General features: G+C 38.6%; 1 protein-coding gene and 1 pseudogene across 1 annotated transcript; one reads left to right on the forward strand and one right to left on the reverse strand.

Moving 5' to 3' along the window:
* The first annotated feature begins 287 nt into the window (after window positions 1-287).
* On the forward strand, window positions 288-2,878 carry LOC113281367 (annotated as a pseudogene).
* A 134-nt stretch (window positions 2,879-3,012) lies between these two features.
* Window positions 3,013-9,105, reverse strand: LOC113281366 (RNA polymerase II C-terminal domain phosphatase-like 3). Its single transcript, XM_026530080.1, has 11 exons — window positions 8,164-9,105; window positions 7,904-8,039; window positions 7,758-7,813; window positions 5,956-7,669; window positions 5,055-5,645; window positions 4,814-4,960; window positions 4,451-4,719; window positions 4,264-4,375; window positions 3,918-4,175; window positions 3,645-3,691; window positions 3,013-3,550 (listed from the first exon to the last, which is right to left on the reverse strand). Exons 1-11 carry the CDS (start codon window positions 8,835-8,837, stop codon window positions 3,487-3,489), a joined length of 4,068 nt encoding a protein of 1,355 aa, XP_026385865.1. The 5' UTR covers window positions 8,838-9,105; the 3' UTR covers window positions 3,013-3,486.
* Window positions 9,106-24,619: the final 15,514 nt, after the last annotated feature.

Here is a 24,619-nt window from a genome sequence, read left to right on the forward strand (position 1 = left end):
TTGATAATGGGTATGCGAATTCCTAATTCCGCTGAAGATAAGTTGGTGTGGAAACTAACGAGAAATGGATGCTTCCCACGAAAGTCAACATACAATATCTACATGTGGGGAAACAAAAACAAAAAAACGGATTGGGCGCATCAAATCCGAGCCATCCGAGGCCCAACCATTGGGAAGCTCTGTCTTGAACCACCGTAGTAGCTAACTGCCGAATCGTGCCGATCCAAGCTCGTTTCAAAATAAAACATTTGAATTTGGAGCACCACAGAGGTAAGTTTCTATTGAACTTCCTGAGTTGACGAATTTTGGTGCTCAGCGAATTTTTCTTTCTATTGGAAACTGACCAAGTTTCCATTGGAAATGTTGTTAGAGATTATTTTCGTCCCGTGCCAAAGGCAGCCATTTCCGTAGTCTCGAGTCTCAAACCAGAGGAATGGAATGAGGATTTTCAAAACCTCATTATTCTCTTCAGTTCATATCAAACATTTCTCAACAAACCCAAACCTAACAATCTTCTTCAACAAATACGTAGACAAGACAAACATATATGCATGGAACACAGTCATTGCGGAGTTAGCTCGGAGTGGCGATTCAATTGAAGCGCTCAAAGCTTTCTCATCACTTAGAAGACTTTCTCTAAAACCAAATCGTTCAACTTTTCCTTGCACCATTAAAGCATGTTCTGCAATTTCTGATGTAAGCTCAGGAAAACAAACCCATCAACAATCCTTAATCTTTGGGTATGAGAATGACCTTTTCGTTTCGTCTGCTCTCATTGACATGTACTCGAAATGCCATGAACTAAATGATGCACGTAAGCTTTTCGATAAAATTCTTCACAGAAATGTAGTTTCGTGGACATCAATGATTTCTGGTTATATCCAAAATGATAGTGCACATACGCATTATTGCTTTTTAAAGACTTTTTAAATAAAGAAGTTTTGATGGATCCAGTTGTGATGGTTTCTGCTTTATCTGCTTGTTCTCGGGTTTCTGAGGCGGGTATTACAAAAGGGGTGCATGGATTACTAATAAAAAATGGATTCGAAGGGGATTTGAATGTTGGGAATACTCTAATAGATGCTTATTCAAAATGTGGTGATATGTGTGTTTCAAAGAGAGTTTTCAATGAAATGAGTTGGAGAGATGTTGTTTCTTGGAATTCGATGATAGCCATTTATGCTCAAAATGGCCAATCTATGAAAGCTTTAGAAGTCTTCTATGAAATGTTGAAGGTTGGAGATGTTAGTTACAATGTCGTGACTCTGTCTACTGTGTTGTTGGCTTGTGCACATTCTGGAGCTCTACACTTAGGGAAGTGTATACATGAGTTGGTATGTATTCCAGACTTATTCTCCATAATTCCTGTCTCCTATCTTTCATGTCTCTGTTATTCTATTTTTTACGAGTTTGATACCTTGGTCTAGGCTACTTGTGAACTTCTTATTAGCTTGTATCCAAATGTTCTAATTTGTATTTTAATGGTTTATTCTGCGTAGATGATTAAAACGTGGTTATGAGTACTTCAATCACTGACATGTATTGCAAATGTGGGGAAATAAAGATGGAGAGGAAGACATTTGATGGCATGAGGGAGAAGAACGTAAAGTCTTGGACAGCCATGATTGCTGGTTATGGCAAGCATGGTCTTGCAAAAGAAGCTCTTGCTGTTTTCTATGAGATGCACAGAGCAGGAGTTCAGCCAAATTACATAACCTTTGTATCAGTTCTAGCAGCTTGCAGCCATGCAGGTTTTGTTGAAGAAGGGAGGAATTTCTTTAGCACTATGAATCAAGAGTTTGGTACAGAACCCGGAGCTGAGCATTACAGTTGCATGGTTGATCTTTTGGGGCGAGCTGGATTCTTGAATGAGGCTTTTGACCTGATCAAAGGAATGAAGGTGAAGCCTGATGTCATGGTTTGGGGAGCCCTTCTTGCAGCATGCAGAATTCACAAAAATATCAAGCTTGGTGACATTTCGGCAAAGAAACTGTTCGAATTAGACTCCAGCAATTGCGGTTACCATCTTTTGCTTTCAAATATCTATGCTAGTGCAGGAAGATGGGATGATGTCGAGAGAATGAAAGTCTCAATCAAAGAAAAAAAGACTAGCTAAACCTCCAGGGTTCAGTTTAGTAGAAGCAAAAGGAAGGGTTCATGTATTCCTTGTTGGTGACAAGGAGCATCCTCAGCACAAAGAGATTTACAGTTATTTGGAGATATTATCAGTTAAAATGCATGAAGCTGGTTATGTCCCGGATACAACATCTGTTCTTCATGATATTGATTGATGAGGAAGAGAAACAAAGTGTGATTCGTGTCCACAGTGAGAAGTTGGCCGTTGCGTTTGGAATCATGAATACAGTTCCAGGGACAACAATACAAGTATTTAAGAATCTTAGGGTATGTGGGGATTGTCATAAAGCCATAAAGTTTATTTCGAAGATTCTTAATCGGGATATTGTGGTAAGAGATTCAAAGCGATTCCATCATTTCACAAACGGGACATGTTCATGTTCTTGTGAGGATTGATATTCGACCACTTGAAATTGAGGACTTCCCGTTTTCAGTGTTTTCGAGGTTCATACATAACTGTCTTGTTTCAACTGCCAGATTTGGCAAGGTTCATTCATTTCAAGTTCTGGCTACAGGAATCTTGTTTCAAGTTCTGGCTACTAGAATAAGTTCTTCCCATGAAAAGCTTTACCAAAAATTCTTCCAAAAATTCTTATTACTACTTTCCTTTTTTGGCAATTTTTACTACCGAAGACCCAAGACCTAAAAATCAGCACATATTTCCCTGTTAGAATCGAACTCTTTCCAAAACACAAACAAACCGTTCCAAAGAAATCAGGGTTAATGAAGCCTTATCTTTCCCCTTTTCTTATGAGGAGGCCATTTATAGATAACGATTTTTCAGGTGTTTTTCCTTCATTTTTATGTCTGTACTTGACTGTCTTACCCGTTTTCTTTAATTTATGTGTGATGTTACACTAGGTGGTTCATCCCGAGTAAGCATTGGAAAATTTTACCCATGATTGTAAGGCTGTATTCCCTGTTTCACGTGAGATCATCATAACACTGGTCAAGGAGTATGAAAGACTTCCAGTTCAAGCTCCGAACCATATTTCAAAAGAACCCTTGAGACCAACCTATGTACCACCACTCTGAATCACTGATATCTCTCTCTCTCTCTCTCTCTCTCTCTCTCTCTCACACACACACACACACACACGTGTTGCACCATTATCTCGTTGAAGCCGGTCATTCTTCAGTTGGGGTATCCGGTGCAAAGACTAGCTTACTGGTATAACCAAGGGGAGGACACAGTTAAGTGTATCAAATGTCAACCTGCCTTGACCAGATTGACCCAAGCCAGCCCTCTTTAACAATCCCAGATTGATCCTATCCTACCAGTGTGTTCTACAGGGTTTTCAGTTTGCCAGTGTAGGATAAGATTTCCCGAGTTGGGGAGGGTGGATCTGTTTATATTTTCACAGCAAACTCATGCTCATTCGCCCTTCGATACAACAATGTTGAAGCTTCTACCCTGCAAAGCCAACAGAGATGCTATTTTTTAAGCCTCACTTGCGGTAACCCTACTAAGTTACAGTTCGCACAAGAGGGAAAGAATGTTTACGTACCAGCCGGGGTGGACAACATATCTCCCAGTGTTTAAAGCCCAATTAACCTGATTAAGAGGGAAAACTTCATTAATAATGGTCATATTCTGCAAATATATAAATGAGAAACACTCCCGATGTCTAAGTACTGAAAATATCTGGAAAATAAATCTCCTTTTACTTTTAACAGGTGGATCCATGAGTTTTTTTCTTTTTCTTTTTTACTTTACTAAACAGACTAGGCACCATCTTGATGGGATAAAGGTAGTCAGCGAGGAAGGAGGGAAATCATACCTTATCTGTTCCAAGAGAATTGGCAACTACATGTGTAACATGTTCGTCAATCTGGGTTGAACAAACAGCACCAAACTGTTCAGCTGACTGCCAAAGTGGGTGTAGTTGGGGATTCATCTCACCCACAGGAAAAATTCTACTGAAAACTATACGACAACCAGCCAAAATCTTTCTTTGCTCTGCAGCAAGGATACTTCTGACGTCCAAGTCATTTAAGGACTTGTGAGAGAAAAAGTTTTGATGCACCCTCTCAATTACCTGGTTTCAACGAATTATAACTTATTCAGAGGAGGATTGACAGTGCAAAAGAAAAGAAAAAAAAATGACGAGTATATCGAAGGCTCACCGCCAAAGATAAGGCAAGAGTTCCTTCGTCTGGCCGTTCGTCATGGTCTATCTCAAGAAGAGAAGGGCCCATTAGTCCAAACTGCCGCCTACTACACGGAAAATAAGTGTATCTGCGGATACATATAATATCATTAGAATACAATCAATATAAAGGATAATAAAGATAAAAAGTGAACAAGGTGTACCTCTCCACAACTATCAAATTGAGCTTGTTATGAGGCCACACTCTAACAGAATCATCTATGATCACTACATTTGATTCCATTCCCAGAACACCCTCCAAATCCTTAATCTTCTGTGGCCTCTCATCACCATCATATGGGTCTCCTTCGTCTCCCTTTGAAATTACTCGTCCTTCAAATAAAGCTCCGCTAGGATCAAGCACTTTGGCCATCTCAGTGGCATATAACTTATTCCCCATTGTGTACAAATGAAGCTCGTAAAGCTTGCTAGCCTAAATGAATAGTCATAAACAACAGCAAGTAAATCACTAAACACAAATTTCTTAGAACGAATTAAACTAGTGGCCATTTTCGAAAGATTCGTACCTTCTCAAGGAAATTCCAGACTCCTGGCCGCAATTTGGTCCACATTCTCATGTGGGGAAAGCGAAAAAGATGTCTATGTGGCTTCTCACGATCCTGCTCTTCCTTCTTTCTCAAGACCTCTTCATGAATGGGGTCTACTTCGACAAACTGATTATGAGGAACACAGAAAAGAATGAACCAACGACATTGAAGCAGAGAATTCTCTCGTTGCTAACTAATAATAGGCAACAATTGACTTTACCTTGGCTGAATTAAGAAGCGTGTGATCAAGATCCAAGATAAGGCAGAGCTTACGGGCTGCAAACATTTTGTTCTGTTCTTCCATCCTCCTTGCTCTCTCTTTATGAATAGCAGCTCTTTCTTGATCATCGTACCCTTCTAATAAATGTTCAACATCTCCCCACGTGTTCTGTGTTGGCTGCACTATCCTTTCTACAGGTGCTGTTACAGTTCCACTTTCCTGATCCTTAGATTCTGTTACTACAGTTTTCATCTCAGTTGTTTCAGTCTTAACTGGAATTATTGGCGAAGACACTGTTAGAGGAACTACTGAGGGTGCTTGAGAGGCAGAGAGTATATCTGCAAGACTTTTTAGTTCCTTCGTGAATTGCTGAAAGATGTCTGGTGCACCAGAAGGCACGGAATTTGTTTGGGCTTGCACACTTTGCTGTCTAACAATTAGATTCTCCCGGCTATCCTGGGTTAGTGATGATGGAGCTCCAAATGTTTTTAATTGTTCCAGAGGTCCCAATGACTCATTCTTTTGGCATGTGTTCATGCGGGCTGCAAGTCGCGGATCACGCAATTTCATACGAGTTTTTCCAGAATCTCCCTGAGTAAACAAGTCAGCTTCATAAGTGTTGGTCATGTAACATGAGATAGAGCTGAGATACTGTATGTAAAAAGCTAATGGTTTTAGGAATATGAAGACATCAACAAACTATTTTTTTTGCAAATCAGGTATAAACACAATTAAATTTGTGTTCCAAGCTTAGACCGCCTGAGTGAAGATGATTCCAAAACCTTTCTCATCCCCTAGCATGTTTAAGTTATATCCAAGCAAGAATAGTGAATAGCAGCGGTTCCAATATACCATCTCCATATAACAGAAGAAACCCTCATAAACCAAAACAGATGCTCACCGTTGAAATTGCTTGGCCAGGAACCTGAGGTTTGACTGAGTATTTTTTATCAATATCTGAAGACTTTGAAGAAGGAATATTTGCCAAGGGAATGGATCCTGGAAAACCATTCAAACTGGAACTAATTACCAGGTTTTGGGGTGAATTATTAGACTTCTGTAATCGTTGGTGTTCCAATAGTAGACTGATCAACATCGGGTTCACAGCAATATCCTTCAGTGGTGAAGGTAAGGAACCCATATTACCATTACCTATCAGTGATAACTGCTCTTGTCCGCCAGCTCCCGCAGTTAAGTTCCTACCACCATTATCCTGTCTCTGGCCAAGGACAACTTCTCCATTTCCAAATTTCCTAGGATCACTACTTCGAATGGACTCTCCTACTTGGTTTGCGAGAGTAGGTTGGGGGCGCGTGACACTGTCTTCACTCCATCCTCCATTTCCAAATTTCCTAGGATCCCTACTACCGACGGACTCCGTCACTTGGTTCGCGAGAGTAGGCTGGGGGCGCACACTAGTGTCTTCACCCCATCCTCCGGTTCCAGAAACTGTGGATCTTGTCAATCCATTTCTTTGCCTTTTCAAGGTATGACCATCCAGTACAGACTCGGGAACACTTTTGTTTTTCCTCGTGTTAATAATTTCTTCTAAGGTTCCACTAGTAGGTGGATTATGTTCAAGATATGCTGAACGTAGATTGAGATCCCCAGAACCAACTTCGGAGCCAAGATTTTGACGCCTCGGATCCCGCCTTGGATCTCGCCCTCTGCTCTGTTTCTGTGCTACAACAGGATTTATCTCTGTTCCCTGTCTACAAGGGCCATTATTCTGGAAAGCAGCATACACACTTGCAGCTTGCAAAGGAACTGATGGATTAACAGCTCCACCATTACTGACACTAGAACTGGAAACCTCTCCTTTAAGATCATCTTCATCCTCATTACCTTCCTCGGAAGGTGTTGGGCTTGGGAGCAGAGTACTCTGAAGGAGTGAAGTCTGTCCGAATTTCTGTTGGTAGGTTGAAACTGCTTTATGAGCATCCGTTTCATAAGGATGCATTTCTGTTCCATCTGACTTAACTGGTCGACTTTCAACAGCTTGTGGTTTGTTTGCCTGCACAGGTCTCAGAGTCTCCCTCGTCGGAGACGGAGACGGAAACCTATTCATCCCATGATCTCTATGTTGAACCTGTGGTTTGTGTATCAGGAAAGGCTTTGGGGCATCCCTCGTGGGTGATGGAAGATCATCCACATCGTGATCCATATGAAGATCTAGCAATGGACCGAAGCCCCCTCTACTCTTGAGACCAGATAGAGGTCCTGATTGAAATATACCAGACCCAACTTTCACATTACTCTGGTCATTGTGCTTAACAGATATTGGTTCCAAAAGGGACTTCTTTGAAGAATTCAGAACACGAGGAGGGTTTTCTCCTACAATTCCGATTTCAATCCGATTCGTTCCAAGATGAGGATTTTCTCCATGACCGTTTTGACTTGCACCATTCTTCTCTTGGAGAGGGTTTTTGCCTACAATTCCAGATTCAATCCGATTCATACCTAGACTAGGATTTGCTTCATGATCATTTTGATTTGCACCGTTCTTTTCTAGTATCTCTTTTTGTTTTTCCAGTGACTGTATGATGTCTTCTAACTCTTCCATCTGCTCCGACGAGAAAAGACTGGCATTTTGAGTCTTTACATGGACTAGCAACCTGCATTATAGTAGAACACAGGATAAACATACTTGTGGTTAACGAAACTCATTAAAAAAATTGAAAAGTTTTAAGCTCTAGAAAAAACCTTGAGAATACGTCTTTATATTGTGTTTGTTCTTTAAAATTCATAGTACAGTACACCTACGGGCATAACCATTATTGTTAGTGCTAATAATCATTACCATGTAAGGAAAAAAACACTCTTAAAAACCCTGAGAGCTGATTTCTTACAAATTTAACAGCTTGTAACGCAGCAAAAGACTGCTGAATGAGACTGTTAACAGATGATGAAGTCCCGTTATTCAGAACAAACTTCTGCAATTTATCCAAAGACGTCCAAAGTTCACCACATGCGCCACCAAATGGTCTAAACAAATCAAAATAACACAAATTAATCAAATGTCAAACCATTTAGTCATCAATCCAATATAATGAATAATCAAAGTCTTTCAGAGTTGATTTACCCATAACTCAATGAAGAGTGAACTTACTTTCCGACATTTTTTGCATTTATAATGAGTTGTATAACTTGTCGAATTGATTTAATCTCCTCATTCTCATTATCATCAGTGGTACTACTAGATATACCATTGAGATTTGATTCTACTACAGTTCCCTCAACCATCTCTGTATCATTATCACCAATTTCTCCTTCTTCAATTTCACCTTCTTCTTTCTCACTATCAACATCATTTACAACAACACCTTCATCACTGATTTCAATTACAACTGACGTTGCTGCCGCCGCCGCCGCATTTATATTATCCTCATCAACATTCCTCAATGGTCTATTTTGAACAGCTTGTTTCCAAGCATAATTATACATTGGTGTCGCGAAATTTCTTGGAAAAACTTGATTATACTTGAATAGATCTTCCATTGTCCAAACCATACGTTTTGATTCTTCCCTAATAACAGGTTTTGTTACGACTTCTTCTTTTTCTTCTTCCTTGGCCTTCTCTTCTTCCTTAACCTTTTCTTCTTCTACTACTACAAGTTCCTCTTCTACAACTTTATCGTCGTTATCATTAATTTCCTGTTGATTATCATCATCAGAAATCTCACCTTCTTCTACATCTACAACAATCGAAATGTCTCCTTCTCCTTCTCCCCCTACTTCTTTACCCATCAAATCTCTAGGGTTAATAAATCCAATTACGCTCATCAGTCTATTTCAATTCAATCAAAGAGGATAAATTATTTTGATTCTAACTAGATCTATAGATCTAAATCAATAAAACCCCCAAATAAAATTAAAAAAAAAAAATACAACGCTTATACGGATTTCATTGTGGTTATGGGGTTTTTAGAGTTAAATCGACAAATTAGGTATTTTTTTGATCCTCTGATAAGGAAGATTATGAAACCCTAGATATTTTTTTTTTTATTTTCTTTTTTCAAAGTACACAGCAGAACAGGGGGATTCAGATCCTCAAAACGATGAGGATGATGGATGGAGTTAGTTTATTTATTTATAAAGTCTTTTTTTTTCTTTTGAGTTGATCCTGTAATCTTGACTGTACACGTAAGCTCATGTAATAGAATCTTTTTTAGATTCTTTTTTAATCCTAGGGAAGAACTTTCCTAGTTGTCCTGGAACTAATGAACTAATTTGAGTTCTGTTCTTCTAATTTTGGTTAGATGTTGACTGTTGAGTAAAAGTTTGGATGCAAATTAAATTAATGGTTGATAACATAGTTTTCCATCTGCTGGATCATACAGCTATGAAACAAGGAGGACAAAAATTCCAACATCCGGAAATTTTGGATGATTAATCTCCATGCCTAGCCAATTTATCCTCTGATTTATTACATTTTCACCTAAATTAGCTATATTTCCAAGCTATAAAACTAATGGGAATGTCACGGATACTCCCCATTTTGGTTGACATTGCACAGATATTCCTAAAAGGTAAAAAATAATCTTTTTCGGGGTCAACTTGAGAAAGTTGTTTTCTCTTCTAGAAACAACTTGTATTAGTTGTCTTCACTTTTGGAAGCAACTTGTATTAAGTTGCGTCCATTTCTGGAAACAACTTGTTCTAATTTTTTTCTACTTTTAGAAGGTAAGGGTATGTTCTAAGTTTGATAAGGGTATATATTTTTTTTTTCTTATTTTTTATTTTGATACGCGAAAGCCAGACCCAGGCCCCTACCCAAACCCATCCAGTTGGATTGGCCCCACTGTCAGACCCAACACCGCTAAACCCACTATACAACTAATCTATTACAAACCTTTACGGCGGCGGGGATTGAACCCCTGACTTCCTCCTTACTGGAGTTGATGGGATACCACTGAGCTATGCTCTTGGACCCGATAAGGGTATATTTTAAGAGGTAGATTTTGAGGGGTATTTTAATAAGTTTCCCAAAACAATATTTAGAATACTTATAATCCCAAAGTGATATTATAGTCCAGCCAAGAGATCTCAAGCAATATAGTCAATTCCGAATTTCGGTCCATCTTGGCCGAGAGACCGAGACACTGGTTCAATTTTATCTCGGGGAGATTCTCGGTGAAAATCTTAGAGTAACTACCAAAACTTTGTTTTCGAATTTTATATCTATAGTATGTATATCAAACATTTTTCATACATTTTTCACTCATAATTGTGTATAAACATAAAATACCACCAAATTTTATAAAAAAGAAACAAATTTTGATTCAAAATAACAGAAAACCCAAGATCCATACAAATTTCGATCAAGATCTTCGGCCGAGTGATCAACCGAGATTCAACCAAATTTCGTCTCGGCGAAATCAAACATTTCATTATCTTAAATACCGAAACCGCAATTTCCGACGAGATCTCGGCCATCTCAGCCGAGGTTGACTACATTGATCTCGAGTATATCTCCTTTAACTGCCAGCACACTGGTTTAACATCAAGTTCTGATTAATGTGGGGCATTCTAATAAAATGTCCCCATGAGTTGACCATTTTCGTCCATTTTTTTAAAAGATTAATGGTTGTTAGTGTATATACGTGACAGTAAATCAATTATATTAAAAAAGACATTGAAACCATCTGGTAAGACTTAGTTAACCCATGCTAGAAGATTGAGTCATTTATAAGCCAACCCGTGAAGAACCTTTATTGAAACTTATTCATCTTCTTCTTCTAACTGTAACATTTTATTCCCCAGATTGAAACCTAAAATCAACAAAATTAAGGAGCCATAATCATCAAATATAAATAAATATATATGTGCGCCTGCATATGTGTGTGTGCAATATGAATAACTCGTAACTATTTCATTCAAATAGAATATGAGTGAATCATTAACAATCAGAATTCACTTTCGTTTAAAGAAGGTTTATGCAATCAGGATCACTGAATTGCCAAGCTGCCTTGTTTCCTTTATTGTTTAAGTCATCTCCTAAATTTTCGAAACAGCCTACCTAAACCATCAATTCCAATTACATCAAGACAACACAACAACGTCAGTTTCCAATGGTTTCTTGTCTTAAAAACTTGTCCAAATCTCAATTAAGTTATACCTAATTTCCTTAATTTTCAATATTTCTTACAATGTCACATTAACCATGGCTAGCATTTACTTCAGACTTGGGTCAGAAGTGGTGATAGTTGAAGTGCAATTAAACTTGAAATTTACATTTATGAAGAACTGGTAACTCGTGCATTTTCTCAAACAGTTTATATGTGTCTCACAAACTTGTGCTGGAGAAAACTTTATTGAATTTATCTGCAATATTAATTCTCTTTTCCTGCAATATTAAATTCATACACGACCTATGATTCATAATTTATCCAGTGCTCTAATGTTACAACATCACACCTTTGTTATTGTTAGAGCATTGATCGGTCAAACTCACAAGTTTTGATATCTCAACCTTGTTGTAATTGTTAGTTGCATAAAACTATATCTTTATTACTAGTTTACTGAAGTCAACTCTCGGACTAGGATTATAGTATATATGGTAGTTGAGTATCAGACATCACTAAATAACCCTCGAAGATCGAACACTGGAAAACAAACCCAAGTTGAAAGAGATAAATTGAATAAATATGGTCGTCCCCTATTGGGATGTACTATTGTAGATGGTGGATTTTCAACAAAGGCTAAAATCATAAAACCATAATTATATGTGCTCCTGATCCAGCAATCAGATGAGTATCGAGGCTCATGTCTCTCATCGAAGCATGAAAGCTCATGCCACAAGAATCTCTGACTGAGAATATTGTCTCTCAGAGTGTATGTAGATATGTAGTCTATAAGCTGAGGAAACGACATATCTCATGAATACTGAGCAATTTCAGTAATTACTTATATATAGAATCGAAAGATTGGACGCCTCCTAGACAGCTTGCCTGCTAGTATAGAGCAATAACGTCTTCAGGATATAACAATGTTTTCCCTGACTATATAAAAGAAATATGATGCTTCAACAAGCTCATATCGCTCAATTCCTGAATAATTAATGCTCCTAGACGATCGTACTAGTATAGAGCCATCAATTAATTATTCCTAAATCATTAGATTCATTAACTGAATCCTTGGAAAATATTCTACGTTTTCATAATATTTCGTTACTTCAATCCATGGTTCTTCCCAGCAGAATACCATGGGTTAGTAATAAATATTCAACACACGGGCATCTGAGCAACTATCGAGTAAGCCTCGATTAAAATGGTGCAAGTGTACTCAGCAATAACATACTAACGAGGACCTGAATGCACGAATGAGCATTCCAAAATACGAAGGAACGATGAACCTATGCAAAATAGGAACAAAATAATAAATAATAAAATATTAATCAAGGCGCTGGGGGACTAGGCCCACCGGCCCACCGGTCAGTCCCAGTCCCACGCCCAATTCTATATTTTATCATATTTTATTATTTTTCCTTGATCTCATGAAAATCCCTTCATTTGAACAAATATCTTTCGTTTTATGTTTCCTTTATTCAGGAATTTCATGATGTTTCCTTCAAATTATGAAAATTCCTTCAAATCATGAAATAATACATAAAATTAGAGAAAGCTCACGGGACCGGGCCTTAGCCGGCCGACCATGCCCAAGCTGGTCCCACACACCCTTATTTTATTACTATTAACATTATTTGTTTCCTTCATCTCATGGAAACTCCTTCACTTTAAGGAAACTCCTTGATTTCAACAAAACTCCTTGGTTTCAACAAACTCCTTGATTTCATGATATTTCCCTAAAATCATGAAAAATAATATAAAATTAGGAAAAGTGCCATGGGACCGGGATCTTTGGCCGGACGGCCATGCCTTGGCCATATCCGGTCTCACAATTCATTGATTCCTTAATTTATTATTATTATTTCCTTCGTCTTTTGAAGTTTCCTCAGTTTCGGCAAAATCCTTGGTTTCTTCATATTTTCTCAATATGTTGCTCAAACGCACATCAGAAAATATCAAAATTCTCAGGACTAAGACACGAACATTTTGGCGACGCGAGCATATTATCTTGACCGACCAAGGTTGGCTCTTTGGCTTGCAAGAGGCTGGTACCACATACTTTCATCATTTGACCTAATTTGTTCACATTAGGTTCAAATGCTTCCAAACAATTTTGGAATTTCATAAAACGATCGTCAGTCGATCTCGTGACCAACCAGGGCCGTTTTTCATGATCCCTTTGTTAGTCCTTCATCTCTTCATAATTTATTAGGTTTTATCACCTAAGGTTCAGACGAACATTGTTTGAATAAATGATTAAATCAGCATTGAATCATCTTTTCACCAACTGGCCTTCAAGAGACTTTGGTATTTTGTTCACTCGAGCATCTGGGCGCTACATGGTCGATCCATCATCCCATGCAGTCGGTCCCTACTTCACTCCATGGCTGATTTTCAATAAATCATCAATTGATCAGCAATTGATCAAAATTAAGGTTTTGAATCCAAATCTCTGCAGAAACATAATTCTGAGAAGATTTAAACACTAACAATTTTACGAAGATCTCATGATCAAAATTTTATTAATTATACTCGGTTCAGTTGCCAGTATCTTAAAATAATATTTTATTTGGTCATGCCACCAATAATTCATCAAACGAGCAACACTTGCTCAAATGAGCAATATTTGCTCAGACTAAGGAATATTGGTTCAACTATCAATATTCAACGATCCATGAGCAATATTTTCTCACCTTAACTATCAACATTTATTCGACAATTATACTTCTGTCTAAACATACACGTTCAATTCATGAGTCCCAGAACATTTGTTCGACTCAGCAATACAAGGACTCATCGTCCCATGAAGTCAGCAACTGACTAACTAAATACACGTCTGCCTTACAGACTCCACAATCACGAGACATCAATCGTGTTACATGGGGGATATTAACTAGGGTTTGGGTCTGGCGGTCTACGACACGTGTGTTCATACACATGATGAGAATGTGAGCAAGTCGTGCAATCAGTTGAAGGAGTTAACAAAGTAGTGGGTAGAAAATCAACCAAGTCTCTGCATGATGAGCAACTGGTTTTAACACGATTTCCACTTCCCCACTCTTTGACTCCAGCAACTGTCACACTTCATGGGATCAAGGTGTTTACAATTCTAGCAACATAAATAGGTCTCTAAATCATGATTGAAAAGAAGACAATCTTTCGTCAAACAGACAACACGAGATTAACAACTCAATGTCTGAGCATTTACTCTCAAAAGAGCAAATTCAATCAATCAGAGCTTATTTTTATTTCTTCACAGAGTACACAATACACCCACAATCTTCGATCACCATTGATCTCACACATTTCTCAGCTTCCCTCCTACAGATCGAACCATCCTCTCTTGTGACCGAATTGACTCTGGAACGGCCATTGTCTTGGTTTAGGCCGGAGTCCTACATATTGATCTCTCGAATTCAAAGCACTATTTTTTTGCAATGCATCTGTGTGAGGTTTAACAGTTCGCTCGGTTCAAGGAGTTTCCTCCGCACGGTTGTCTCCTCAATTCCGTAAAAACCAGCAACTCGTTTTTCCCCATCTACAGATTGGCGACCACAGTGGGAGATCATTCTCTCGGTTGCAATCTCAATTCTCACAAAGATGGTTGGTCTTAGGTCTGGTTCAGTTACCAATCCGGGTTCAACGCCCGATTCCAATATTTCAAGCTCTAGTGGTAATGCCAATACAACTCCTCCGGCGCAACCTGTCACTACCACTCCTCCGGCGCAACCTGCCACTACTACTCCTCCGGCGCAGCCTGCCACCACTACTCCTCCAAATGCCCCGGTGATCACCCCTGCAAGTGACGGCACTGGCGCCCTCAACAATCCACTCTTTGGTCGGTCTCCTGAAGAAATCATAGAAAATCCACCTAACATTGGTGATCTCATGAATGTGCAAGAGACTCTTGCCAAAAATCAGACTGACATGGCTGCTACTCAGAAAGAACTATGCAATTATCTCAAGACTCTTACAGACAAGATGTCAGAGAAAACTCAAGAGAAAGGAAAAGCCAATGAAACGCCTTCAGATGCTGATCCCGAGGTCACTCCAATCCATGTAGTAGATGATGAAGAAATCCCCAAGGCTGCAGACAATCCACCAGCGAAAGAACCATCCAGTTTTATCACTCTGAAGACCTGGAGCGTCTTTTGGAAGATCGTGGAAAAGACAAGACGTCTTCAGTCCACCATCACCAACCTCCATACCCTGCTACTACACAAAGGATTCCTCTGGTAAAAGGTTACACCTCTCCAACATTTACCCTTTATGATGGAACGGGTAACGCTCGAGAACATGTCTCTCGATTCTTGGAAGCATTGGGTGAACATGAGCACAACCATACTGTCCGACTGAAGGAATTTTCAAAATCTCTGAAAGGCAGGGCGTATACCTGGTACAACAACATCGCACCATGAAGTATCAAGAGTTGGGGAGAAATGGTTAATGCTTTTTACAGAAAGTATTTCTTCGTTTCAGAGCAAATCACCCTCTCTGATCTCGGAAGGATGTTTCAAAGGAGCAACGAACATCCTAACGATTATGTGAAAAGGTTCAGAGTTCAAGATTTGGACTGCCATGATCCAAATGTCACAGAACAACAACTCGTGGACTTGTGCATCAACATAATTATTCTAGTCTATAGGGATTTACTGGAAAATCTCAGGTTCCAGACTTTCTCCGAACTTCATGAAGCGGCTAAGAGGTCGGCAACTACTGCACCTGCTTTACTGGAGAGGGCTAAAACTACAAAAAACGAAGAACCACGGGAGACTCGAGGTAGCAGATGTTTGATCAACAAACAATACAATATCCAACCTTCCATAAACGCTGTTGCAGAAGGAGGGAAACGAAAATCCGAGCCACAACGCAATCATACTTCCTCAACTCCTTCAAAGTTACAACGGAAGGATAATGCACAAGTTCCTGCTCGACACGCGGAAGCTGATCCAGAGGCACCTGACTTCCCATTTCCCATTGAAGAGGTCATTGAATTACTAGATGTCTGGGTTCAAGAAGGCGCGATCAAGTTTTCATACATCAAGAAAGAACCAACTGAAGAGGCCATGGAAAATCCTCGTTACTGTCGTTTTCATAGGTTCGTTAACCATCCCACAAGTGATTTCAGAACTTTGAAACGCATATTTAAGGAAAAGATTGAATCAGGAAAGCTTAACTTGGGGACTGAAGGAGTACACAGATATCCTCTCCCAGTCAGAGCCTTCACTCTTTCTGAACCGCCTGTCAAGGAAGCAGTTCAATCCTTAATTGAGCATGTTTGCGAATTAATGTATTTATCAACAGCTCAAAGGGGAGACATGTTTGTTGTATTGAACCACATTGTGTCAGGAAAACGTTTATAGATCCAGGAGACGCCACATGAGCCTTCAACAGCAACAGACAAAGAAATGTATGACCGGGGACTTCTCACCACAGTCCATCTCAAGGGAAACGAATTCAAACGAGCATTGATTGATGTCGGCACTGTTTTCAATGTTATCCCTCTAAAAACTCTCAGAGCTGCCGGTATCACACGATAGGAAGCCATTCATGCTCCAGCATCAATTATGGATCATGAAGGAATGCCTAGAGAGGCTTATGGCCACATTACTCTCAAGGTGAACATAAACTCAGCCTGGACAGAAACAAAGTTTTACATAATCCGAGAAGATCCAGGATATGATATGATCTTAGGGCATACGTGGATTCATGCTGGAAAGTTAACACCAACACCTTCGATTGCACACTTCTCCGTTGAAGAAACTTCTGATTCAGAAGAAGAAAAAGAAGATATTTCACCGTTCGAGTATCTGGAGGAGGTTAAAGCCCTGATAGGGCTAACACAAAAGCCTGAAGAAAATGCAAATGCTTTCATCAAAATATTCCGTACTCAGGCAAGTCTTATTCCTCCTCATGTGTCCATATCATCAGTTTTCAAATATGCTTATTTGGTCCGAGGGCTTCACTCCACCAACAACTTAGCTATTGCAAAATAATATGAATGGATAAACTCACCTCAACAATATTTCACCAAGTGGATGGATGCAGAACCTCTCCGAATCGAACACCTTACTAATACGGTCATTGCTGAAATAATGGCTGAATTCGACAAACAGTATCCCAAATACTCTCCTTTGCATGAATGCCCGCATGTGCCGCAAGGTGGGAAGACTTCAACAACATGGAATTCCACTGCACGAAGAATCCCAAACCAATAGAAGATATTCATATCATAGATGATCAAGTCTACAAAATTCCATGAAGGGGATTTAGTTCTCAAAGAAACTAACCGTAACTTTCATTCTGCAAAGAACTCCAACTGGGAAGGACCTTTTATGATCTCTAAGTCTGTTGCTGGTGGATACTACAAATTAATCAACATGGATAGCAAGGAGACTGTGGCCGTAATACACGAGAATTGGCTCAAGGCCTTTGATGTTTAAGGTTTTGGATATTCGAGGTATTGGATGTTCAAGGCACGAACACCCCAAATATTTGGCGTTTAGAATTTTCTTTCATTGTATTTCAATTCCTCCAAAATGCTTGCAATACTTGCATTCAGTAATTTGAATTCAACAATTTATCAAAATTCAGTTTACTTAAAGAAAATCTCTATCAAACCCAAAAAATCCTCAATCATCTACTTATCCAAAACTAATCAAAACCAGAAATAAAACCTCACATCTCTCAGAAGTTCAGAAGTTCAAGAGATTATGAAAAGAAATCAAAGAAAACCAGCAAAGAAAGACTTTTGCTCTTCTGCATCCTTCAAGACTTGTAAAGCCGCCTTCTCCATGTTCAACTCTTCAGTCAGCCTAGCAATCTTGTCTTCCTTCTCCATCACAGCATCATTTGGAAAGGGTATGTTCTTCTCACATGAGTCCTTGATAACATTTATTTTCTTACGAAGTCACTTCACGTTGAAGCCAAGTCTCTCAGAATTCTCCAAGTTGAACTCCCAATCAAAGAGTACATCTGGAGTGACAGTATTTGTGGCCCTAGCGCATATGTCACTTACAACATGCAAGATAACACTTACTTGCATTTTTAAATAATAAGCACGCTTGGGATTTCTGGTAACGATGATGTGACCAAATTTCTTCCATATCTTCTTGTACAAGCCGGCATATCCAATGGGAACGCTGAATCCACCAACCAATTCGTGATATGGGAGTGATGCATCAAATGGAGGATCAAAAGCAATCCTTGCGCTCGGGTATTCATGCACTACTATACAATTCTCGATTACTGGAGCAACTTCCACGGTCATGGCAACAGTTTATTCTACTCGCGGTTCAGCTTCTTCCGCCACTGAAGCAATAACTATTGAAGTCTCAACATCAGTAATAACCCTATCATGGCCTTGAAGTGCAGAGATGGTTGTCTCTCCATCAATAACTCCAGAGTTTCCCGAGTTATCATTATTAGCTTCTTCATTCTCAACTTCGGTATTTGACACCTAATACGAAGATTACATGAGATTAGGATCATCCAAGCATGAAGCCAAAGGAAATCATAAATTTTGGCATGAAAGTGAACTAATTATACTTAAGTTCTTCATTTTACATGCTAGACATCATTAAATAACGTGAAAGTCACAAAAACACGTTTTACAACAAGCTCGTCTGAGAAGATTTTACACCGCCCTGTACAAAACGACGAGCTGGGAGAAATTGGTGAATAATATAAGTCTGAGTTATATACCACTCTATTCGTATGTGTCTTATCTACAACCTATCAAAATTTCATAACAATCGGATGAACGAGCAAAAATATGTGGTCAAAACATCCGACTACATGACATTTGAAAATTTTCTGGAAGTCTCATGGAAGTTTACTATTTCGCTGATTTCACCTCCTAAAAGTGATCAAAACTCTAAAATCTTCTCTGCTAAGGCTTGGAAATTTCCTGGGCATAAGGATACATAGGTATATCGCAAAAATCCAACATCGTATGAAGATTCTATAGCATTTTTGCTAAAGGGCTGAGATCTGAAATTTCTGGTGACGTATTTCGGGAAAACTTTTCGTATATTCACATGAATTCTCATTCACTGATTAAAGTTTTTGAGAGTCGTTGTTGTAGTAAATAGGATTCTAACTCTCGGACTTGTGAAGATTAAATTTAAAGGTTTAATAAAATTATATACAAAAAAAAATATTAACAATGGTGAGAGGTACTGGGACTAAGAATTTCACCAAATTCCATTCATGTGATTCAAATAATAATTCTATGCAATTATAGCTCAAATATTAAAAATATGGACTCTTATTCTTTGCAAATATAGATTCTCAAAATATTAGTTATAAATCGTAAGCATGGAACATAAAACATTTAAGCAAGCATGACCCATCAAATAAAATGATAACTAATTAATTCGAACCATAAATCAATTAAAAAAAAGTGCAAAAGTCATAAAAAGAATTATTAAAATTACCACATGCGTGAAATAGGGCTCCATCCGTCGTCCCAGTGTTGGGATTTAGCTTCTCATATTAATCACTTGCTCAAAATACATGTTTGTTGCTCAAAATGATAAAAATGAGTAAAATAGTGAATGTACGACCCACAGAAGGCGTCACAAAAAGAACGATAAGAGACAGGTGCTGCTGATGTTGAGACTGCACTGCGACCCTCCAGTGTGCGTCTTAGACACTGTTGATTAACGACTGTCTACGCTAGTCTGTTCTTCGTGTTCTTGGTGTTCTTCATCAGCAGCAGAAACAGAGTTTGATCAACTCGTGATTTCTTGCTCCTGAGCTATCCTCTCGACCTCCAACTCTCGACACCCATTCTCTGTGATACCAGAAATCTATTTATACTCCTCAGCCTCATTTAATCACGCCATAACTCAAGATAATTCTCTCTTTACTCGGCTTAAAGAGAAAATATTTTTTGGATATTTTCTTCCTTTAATTAGCTCTCCACGCGCTGAAATGATGTATAAACACTCCAAACATGATCTTACACGCTGTAGAATTGATTCAACACTCTCCAAACACATGAGTACACGTCTAAATTTGATGTGATCGTGTGATATTCATTTCTTGAACGTGCTTCCTGATTTCTTGATTGCGATGATTCCAGCCAATTATGATCGATCCTAACACCCAAAATGTCTTCCTCTATCCATATCACAAATACCCATTGAAAATCAGAGGTTTAATCGAAATCTAACCCCTCCAAAAATCGATCGACCCAACTGCCAGTGAGAAGAAATATTTTCCCGCATTTTTCCAAAATTTGAATTATGAGAAGAAAAGTGTCCTCCCCCTAATCCTGTACGGGTGTCCCTTTAGCAATTGGGGTGGAAATAGTAATTTTGGGGTGGAAATAGTAATTTTTCTGGGTTCCTCCGGTACATTTCTGGGACGCTTCCGGTGCATTTCTGAGGTGCCTCCGGTACATTATACTGGGGTGTAAAACACCACTTTTCGAGCTCATTTCGCCGCAAAGGCTTATTTCTCTAAAAACATCTACAAAAACACAAAATAACACAATAAGTACTTAATCGAGTCTAACAATACAGAATATTGAGAACAAAATAGACACATAAATGCGTCTATCAAATACCCCCAAACTTATTATTTGCTAGTCCTCGAGCAAAACTAATAAAAAAATAAATAAAACCGAGTTAATCTCGAGAGGGTTTACCAGAGGTGTGCCCACAAAACCATTACTCCTAATTGGTCACAAGTATCCAAAGATCTATGAGGACATACATATTCTCAACCTATCTCCAAGTAAGTAGAATGCCAGAGAAATTAAAGGTGTCAGCTCTAAAGCTGACTGAAGAAAAGGGGAGACACATCCACACGACTGCTAGATAAAGAGATATCCGCTACACAGCTAGATAAACATTGTAAGATGCGTCCGCTGCTTTACAGCTGGATAAGATTAGGAGAGAGATAAAAATGAGAGGGATATATGCTACACAGCTGGACTAATTACGTGTGATGAGTTAAACCAGTGCTAGAAAGATCTTGTGCCAGATTGAAAGGAGACTAACAAAGCAACCAAAATGCATCTTTCTTCGACTCTCTCGTAGTGCTCAGTAGAAATAACGTCTTCTTCGGTCTTCACCTGTTGATGATAAACTCTCGAACCTCATAGAACCTTGACAATTAACTCTTCTCTTCGATTTCTTGCTTGACTTATAAATTTCTTCTTCCCTATGGCCTTATTGAACAAAAAGAACGTAATGATGTTTCATTTATTTATTTCTTCATTTTTTCATTCATTTTTTTTTTCATTTTTTTTTTTCATTTTTCATTCATTTTTTTTTTTTGATGAACAAAAAATTACAAGACAAAAATTTACATGGCCATGAGAGAAGGACTTTCAAAACTTGGATCTTCGCAACTTGTGATGTCTTGGTATCATGGAATCTAACAACTTATATCATTTGCTCTTATAACTTCAACTTTGATTTTTGAATTATTCTCTTCTATTGTTGCTTCTAAACCTAAAACGTCTTCACTTCTTCATAGATTTTGATGTCGCTACGATTGTTGATGATGATAAGTTTCTACTGAGAGAGAGTCGCAATCCAGTAACTAAGACTACATTGTGAGGTTGTTTTGTCTTTCTGGCATTTCCCTGACCTACTTTCCTTTCCATCATGTATAGTTAGGTCCATCACGGTTACCCTCTAAAAGGAACAAGTTCTCTCCTGAATTTCAAGGATCTTAATGTCTTTTTCTCTAATGTCTCAATAAGTTGTTATCTCTAGCATTCCAATTTCTATCTTTTCGGTGATAAACAGTTTGTAAACTTAGCTAACCGGGTACTATGTGACGCTAGAAGTTTCAAAAATGCGACTAAAATGTTTCTCCCATACCCCCAAACTTAAATCTATCATTGTCCTCAATGTTCTAAAGATAAAATCAAAAGCCTGAACAAGGAGAAACTGTTACCACTTGAAGCAAAAGAGATAAGGAAAGATATTACCGTGTCGCAAGAATATTGGGTTACCTTCCAAGAAGTGCTAAGTTTAAAGTCTTCATCCAGACATCGGAAGGAATTAGTCACCTCATAGAATCATATAGAAGTAGTCGGAATAACTGTCGGTCATCTGGATCAAAAAGTATTACCCACAAGAAGAGGAAACTGCAACAGACCAAAAAGATGCTGAACATACCCTTGTTTAAGACAACTACATCTAGTTGTGGCTCAGGTTCAGGTTCTATAACTGGGTCTAGATAACAGGTTTTCATCGGTTGGATTTCCTCAAAGCTAAGATCCGGTTCAGGTATTAGAGTCTGGAAAAACTCAAATAAGAACTTATAAGCACATAACAACAACCTGAATAACCGGGGATCCTCTAAGTCAATCAGATTTGACTCACACAGCTGACCACAATGAAAGAGGTGTTCCTTCTTAAGAAAATGTGTCGACCCTAATATCCTAAAGTGATTAGGTTTAGTCTCAAAACTTAATAACCGACACATCTTAAAATCAAAAGTTCCCACAATTGGTTGAAAAGTTTTTGGTGGGAAAACAAAGTCAATCTTGGTATCATAGTTTGGGTTAACCACATCAACCAGAGGATGGGTTTCTAACAACTGAGCTTCTTTCTGGACATCAGGTTCGGGAAAACGTGTATGAAGATAATCTTGTAAGATGGTTGAGGCACAAATGTCAAGTCCTACAGGAGGGTACTTAAGAGTTAAAGCACACGGAGAATGATAATCACCCCCAAACTTAGAGTTTTCTGTGTCTCTAAAAAGACTAGTCACAACTTTCCTAATTTCTAGGTCATCGGATTCCTGGAAATGGTCAATAGATTCTTCTAAGTTGGGTTCATCCTCACTCATTTCTACGAGTTTATCATCTTCTAAGACTAGTGTTTCTAAATCTCTAGATTCTAAAACAGTATTCTCAGGGTATACTCTTTCCTCTAAACCTTCATCATATAAAGGATTATCAGAGAAAGTTTCATATAAAGGCTCATCAACTAAGGTTTTAATCATAGTTACCTCCTCTGATTCACTGATAGGCACATCAAATAATGGATTATCCAACATACTGCAGGCTAAAGGATCATGAATTACATCGTCTAAAACGGTGGTATCTCTAGTCAAATCCTCATCCTTTTGAATAGGTGAATAATTATTAAAATCATTTGGATTTGTACTATAAACAACACTATCATTATAAAGCTCAACCGGAGTAACAAATTCCTGATCACTATGCCTACATATTTCATGTTCTTCATCAATACTATCCTCATTGCAATCATCACTATAATAACATGAAAATAATCGAACCTTATCAAAACAAGTAGTGTTACCAATTCTAACCTCGTCATCTTGATTATGTGAATAAAAACTATCCTTATTTTCGAGGGTGGTATTGGGAAAACTACACTGGAAATTAAGACTATCCTGAGCAAGTTTTTCCACAATCCTATTTGTATTCTCAGTAAATTGCTTGAGGGTCTCTTTTAGAGATATCTTAGTTGACCGCTCTACGGACTCTTCTGGGAGAAGACTATTATAAGTATCTTTCATAAATAACTTCCGTGCTGACTCATTGAAACTCTTGAGAGACTCTTCTAGAGAAATAGAAGGATTGTTTTGCTCGTATGACCTGTGGGTATGTGGATAGTAATTGGGATCAAAATGGTATGGACCATAACCTTCAAAGGTTTCGCGTTCCCAATCACTATTCACACTATGGTCATAAAAAGGATAATGTCTAAGCTGCTCAGTCGGATACTCATTGTATTGGCTATTATAATACCAGTTCGACATCCTAACTGCAAGGGAATTCTAAACAAACACAAAGAAGGCTGACTCGACCACAACAAGCCTATTTTATCTAGCAAACAAAAAGCATGATGGCTCCACTTAGATTGTTTTCTAGACCAGCTTCTATTCCTTCAAAAAGGAATTCGTTACAATTTGAGCACACCCTTCTGGAATCTATCCGAGCTAATGTAAGTTGAATCGAGGCGAGGGAAGCTCAGTGGAGCTTTGATACCCAAAGCCTCACCGCTATCACAAGGCAGCGCAGTCACGCATTCAACTCACAGAAACCATCATGAACTTCGAAGTATGCTAAAAGAGTAACCAATATTTTTCGAACGACTTTCCTACTAAGCTCGTTACCCTATCGGTCTCGTTCTAGTCAAAATTTTAAGCTTAGGTTCGCGTTTGGTTTCGTTTTCCTAAAGCGGGCAAGAAGGGACCAGTGATGAAATCCGAACCCTTATCTTGTATTGGCCAGGCCTTTCCCTTTACTAGGAATTTAAAAACAGTCCAAATTCGTCCTCAATCAATGAATCACCTTAAGGAATACAGTAACTCGCTTACATGAGATTCGCGAGTGTTTCGATGGACTTACCTCCCGTACCAGACGGGGGATGAACCGTTGAAGTCGACTCGGGCCACGACTCCTATGTCATGTACGAACCCGGGGGGCTGAGACGATATTGTAATCGTCGTCCTTCCCTGCAAATAGTTTATATTTAATTTTTTTTTTATATAACCCTT

This window comes from Papaver somniferum, chromosome 5 (genome assembly GCF_003573695.1).
Source record: "Papaver somniferum cultivar HN1 chromosome 5, ASM357369v1, whole genome shotgun sequence".
NCBI lineage: Eukaryota > Viridiplantae > Streptophyta > Magnoliopsida > Ranunculales > Papaveraceae > Papaver > Papaver somniferum.

Excerpts from the sequence above, each read along its gene's own strand:
- LOC113281366 (XM_026530080.1), bottom strand. The coding sequence starts at position 8,837 with ATGAGCGTAATTGGATTTATTAACCCTAGAGATTTGATGGGTAAAGAA. Across the intron at positions 4,376-4,450 it reads AATTTGATAGTTGTGGAGAG|ATACACTTATTTTCCGTGTA; the intron begins GTACACCTTGTT and ends ATGTATCCGCAG. Across the intron at positions 3,551-3,644 it reads TATGTTGTCCACCCCGGCTG|GGTAGAAGCTTCAACATTGT; the intron begins GTACGTAAACAT and ends TTGGCTTTGCAG.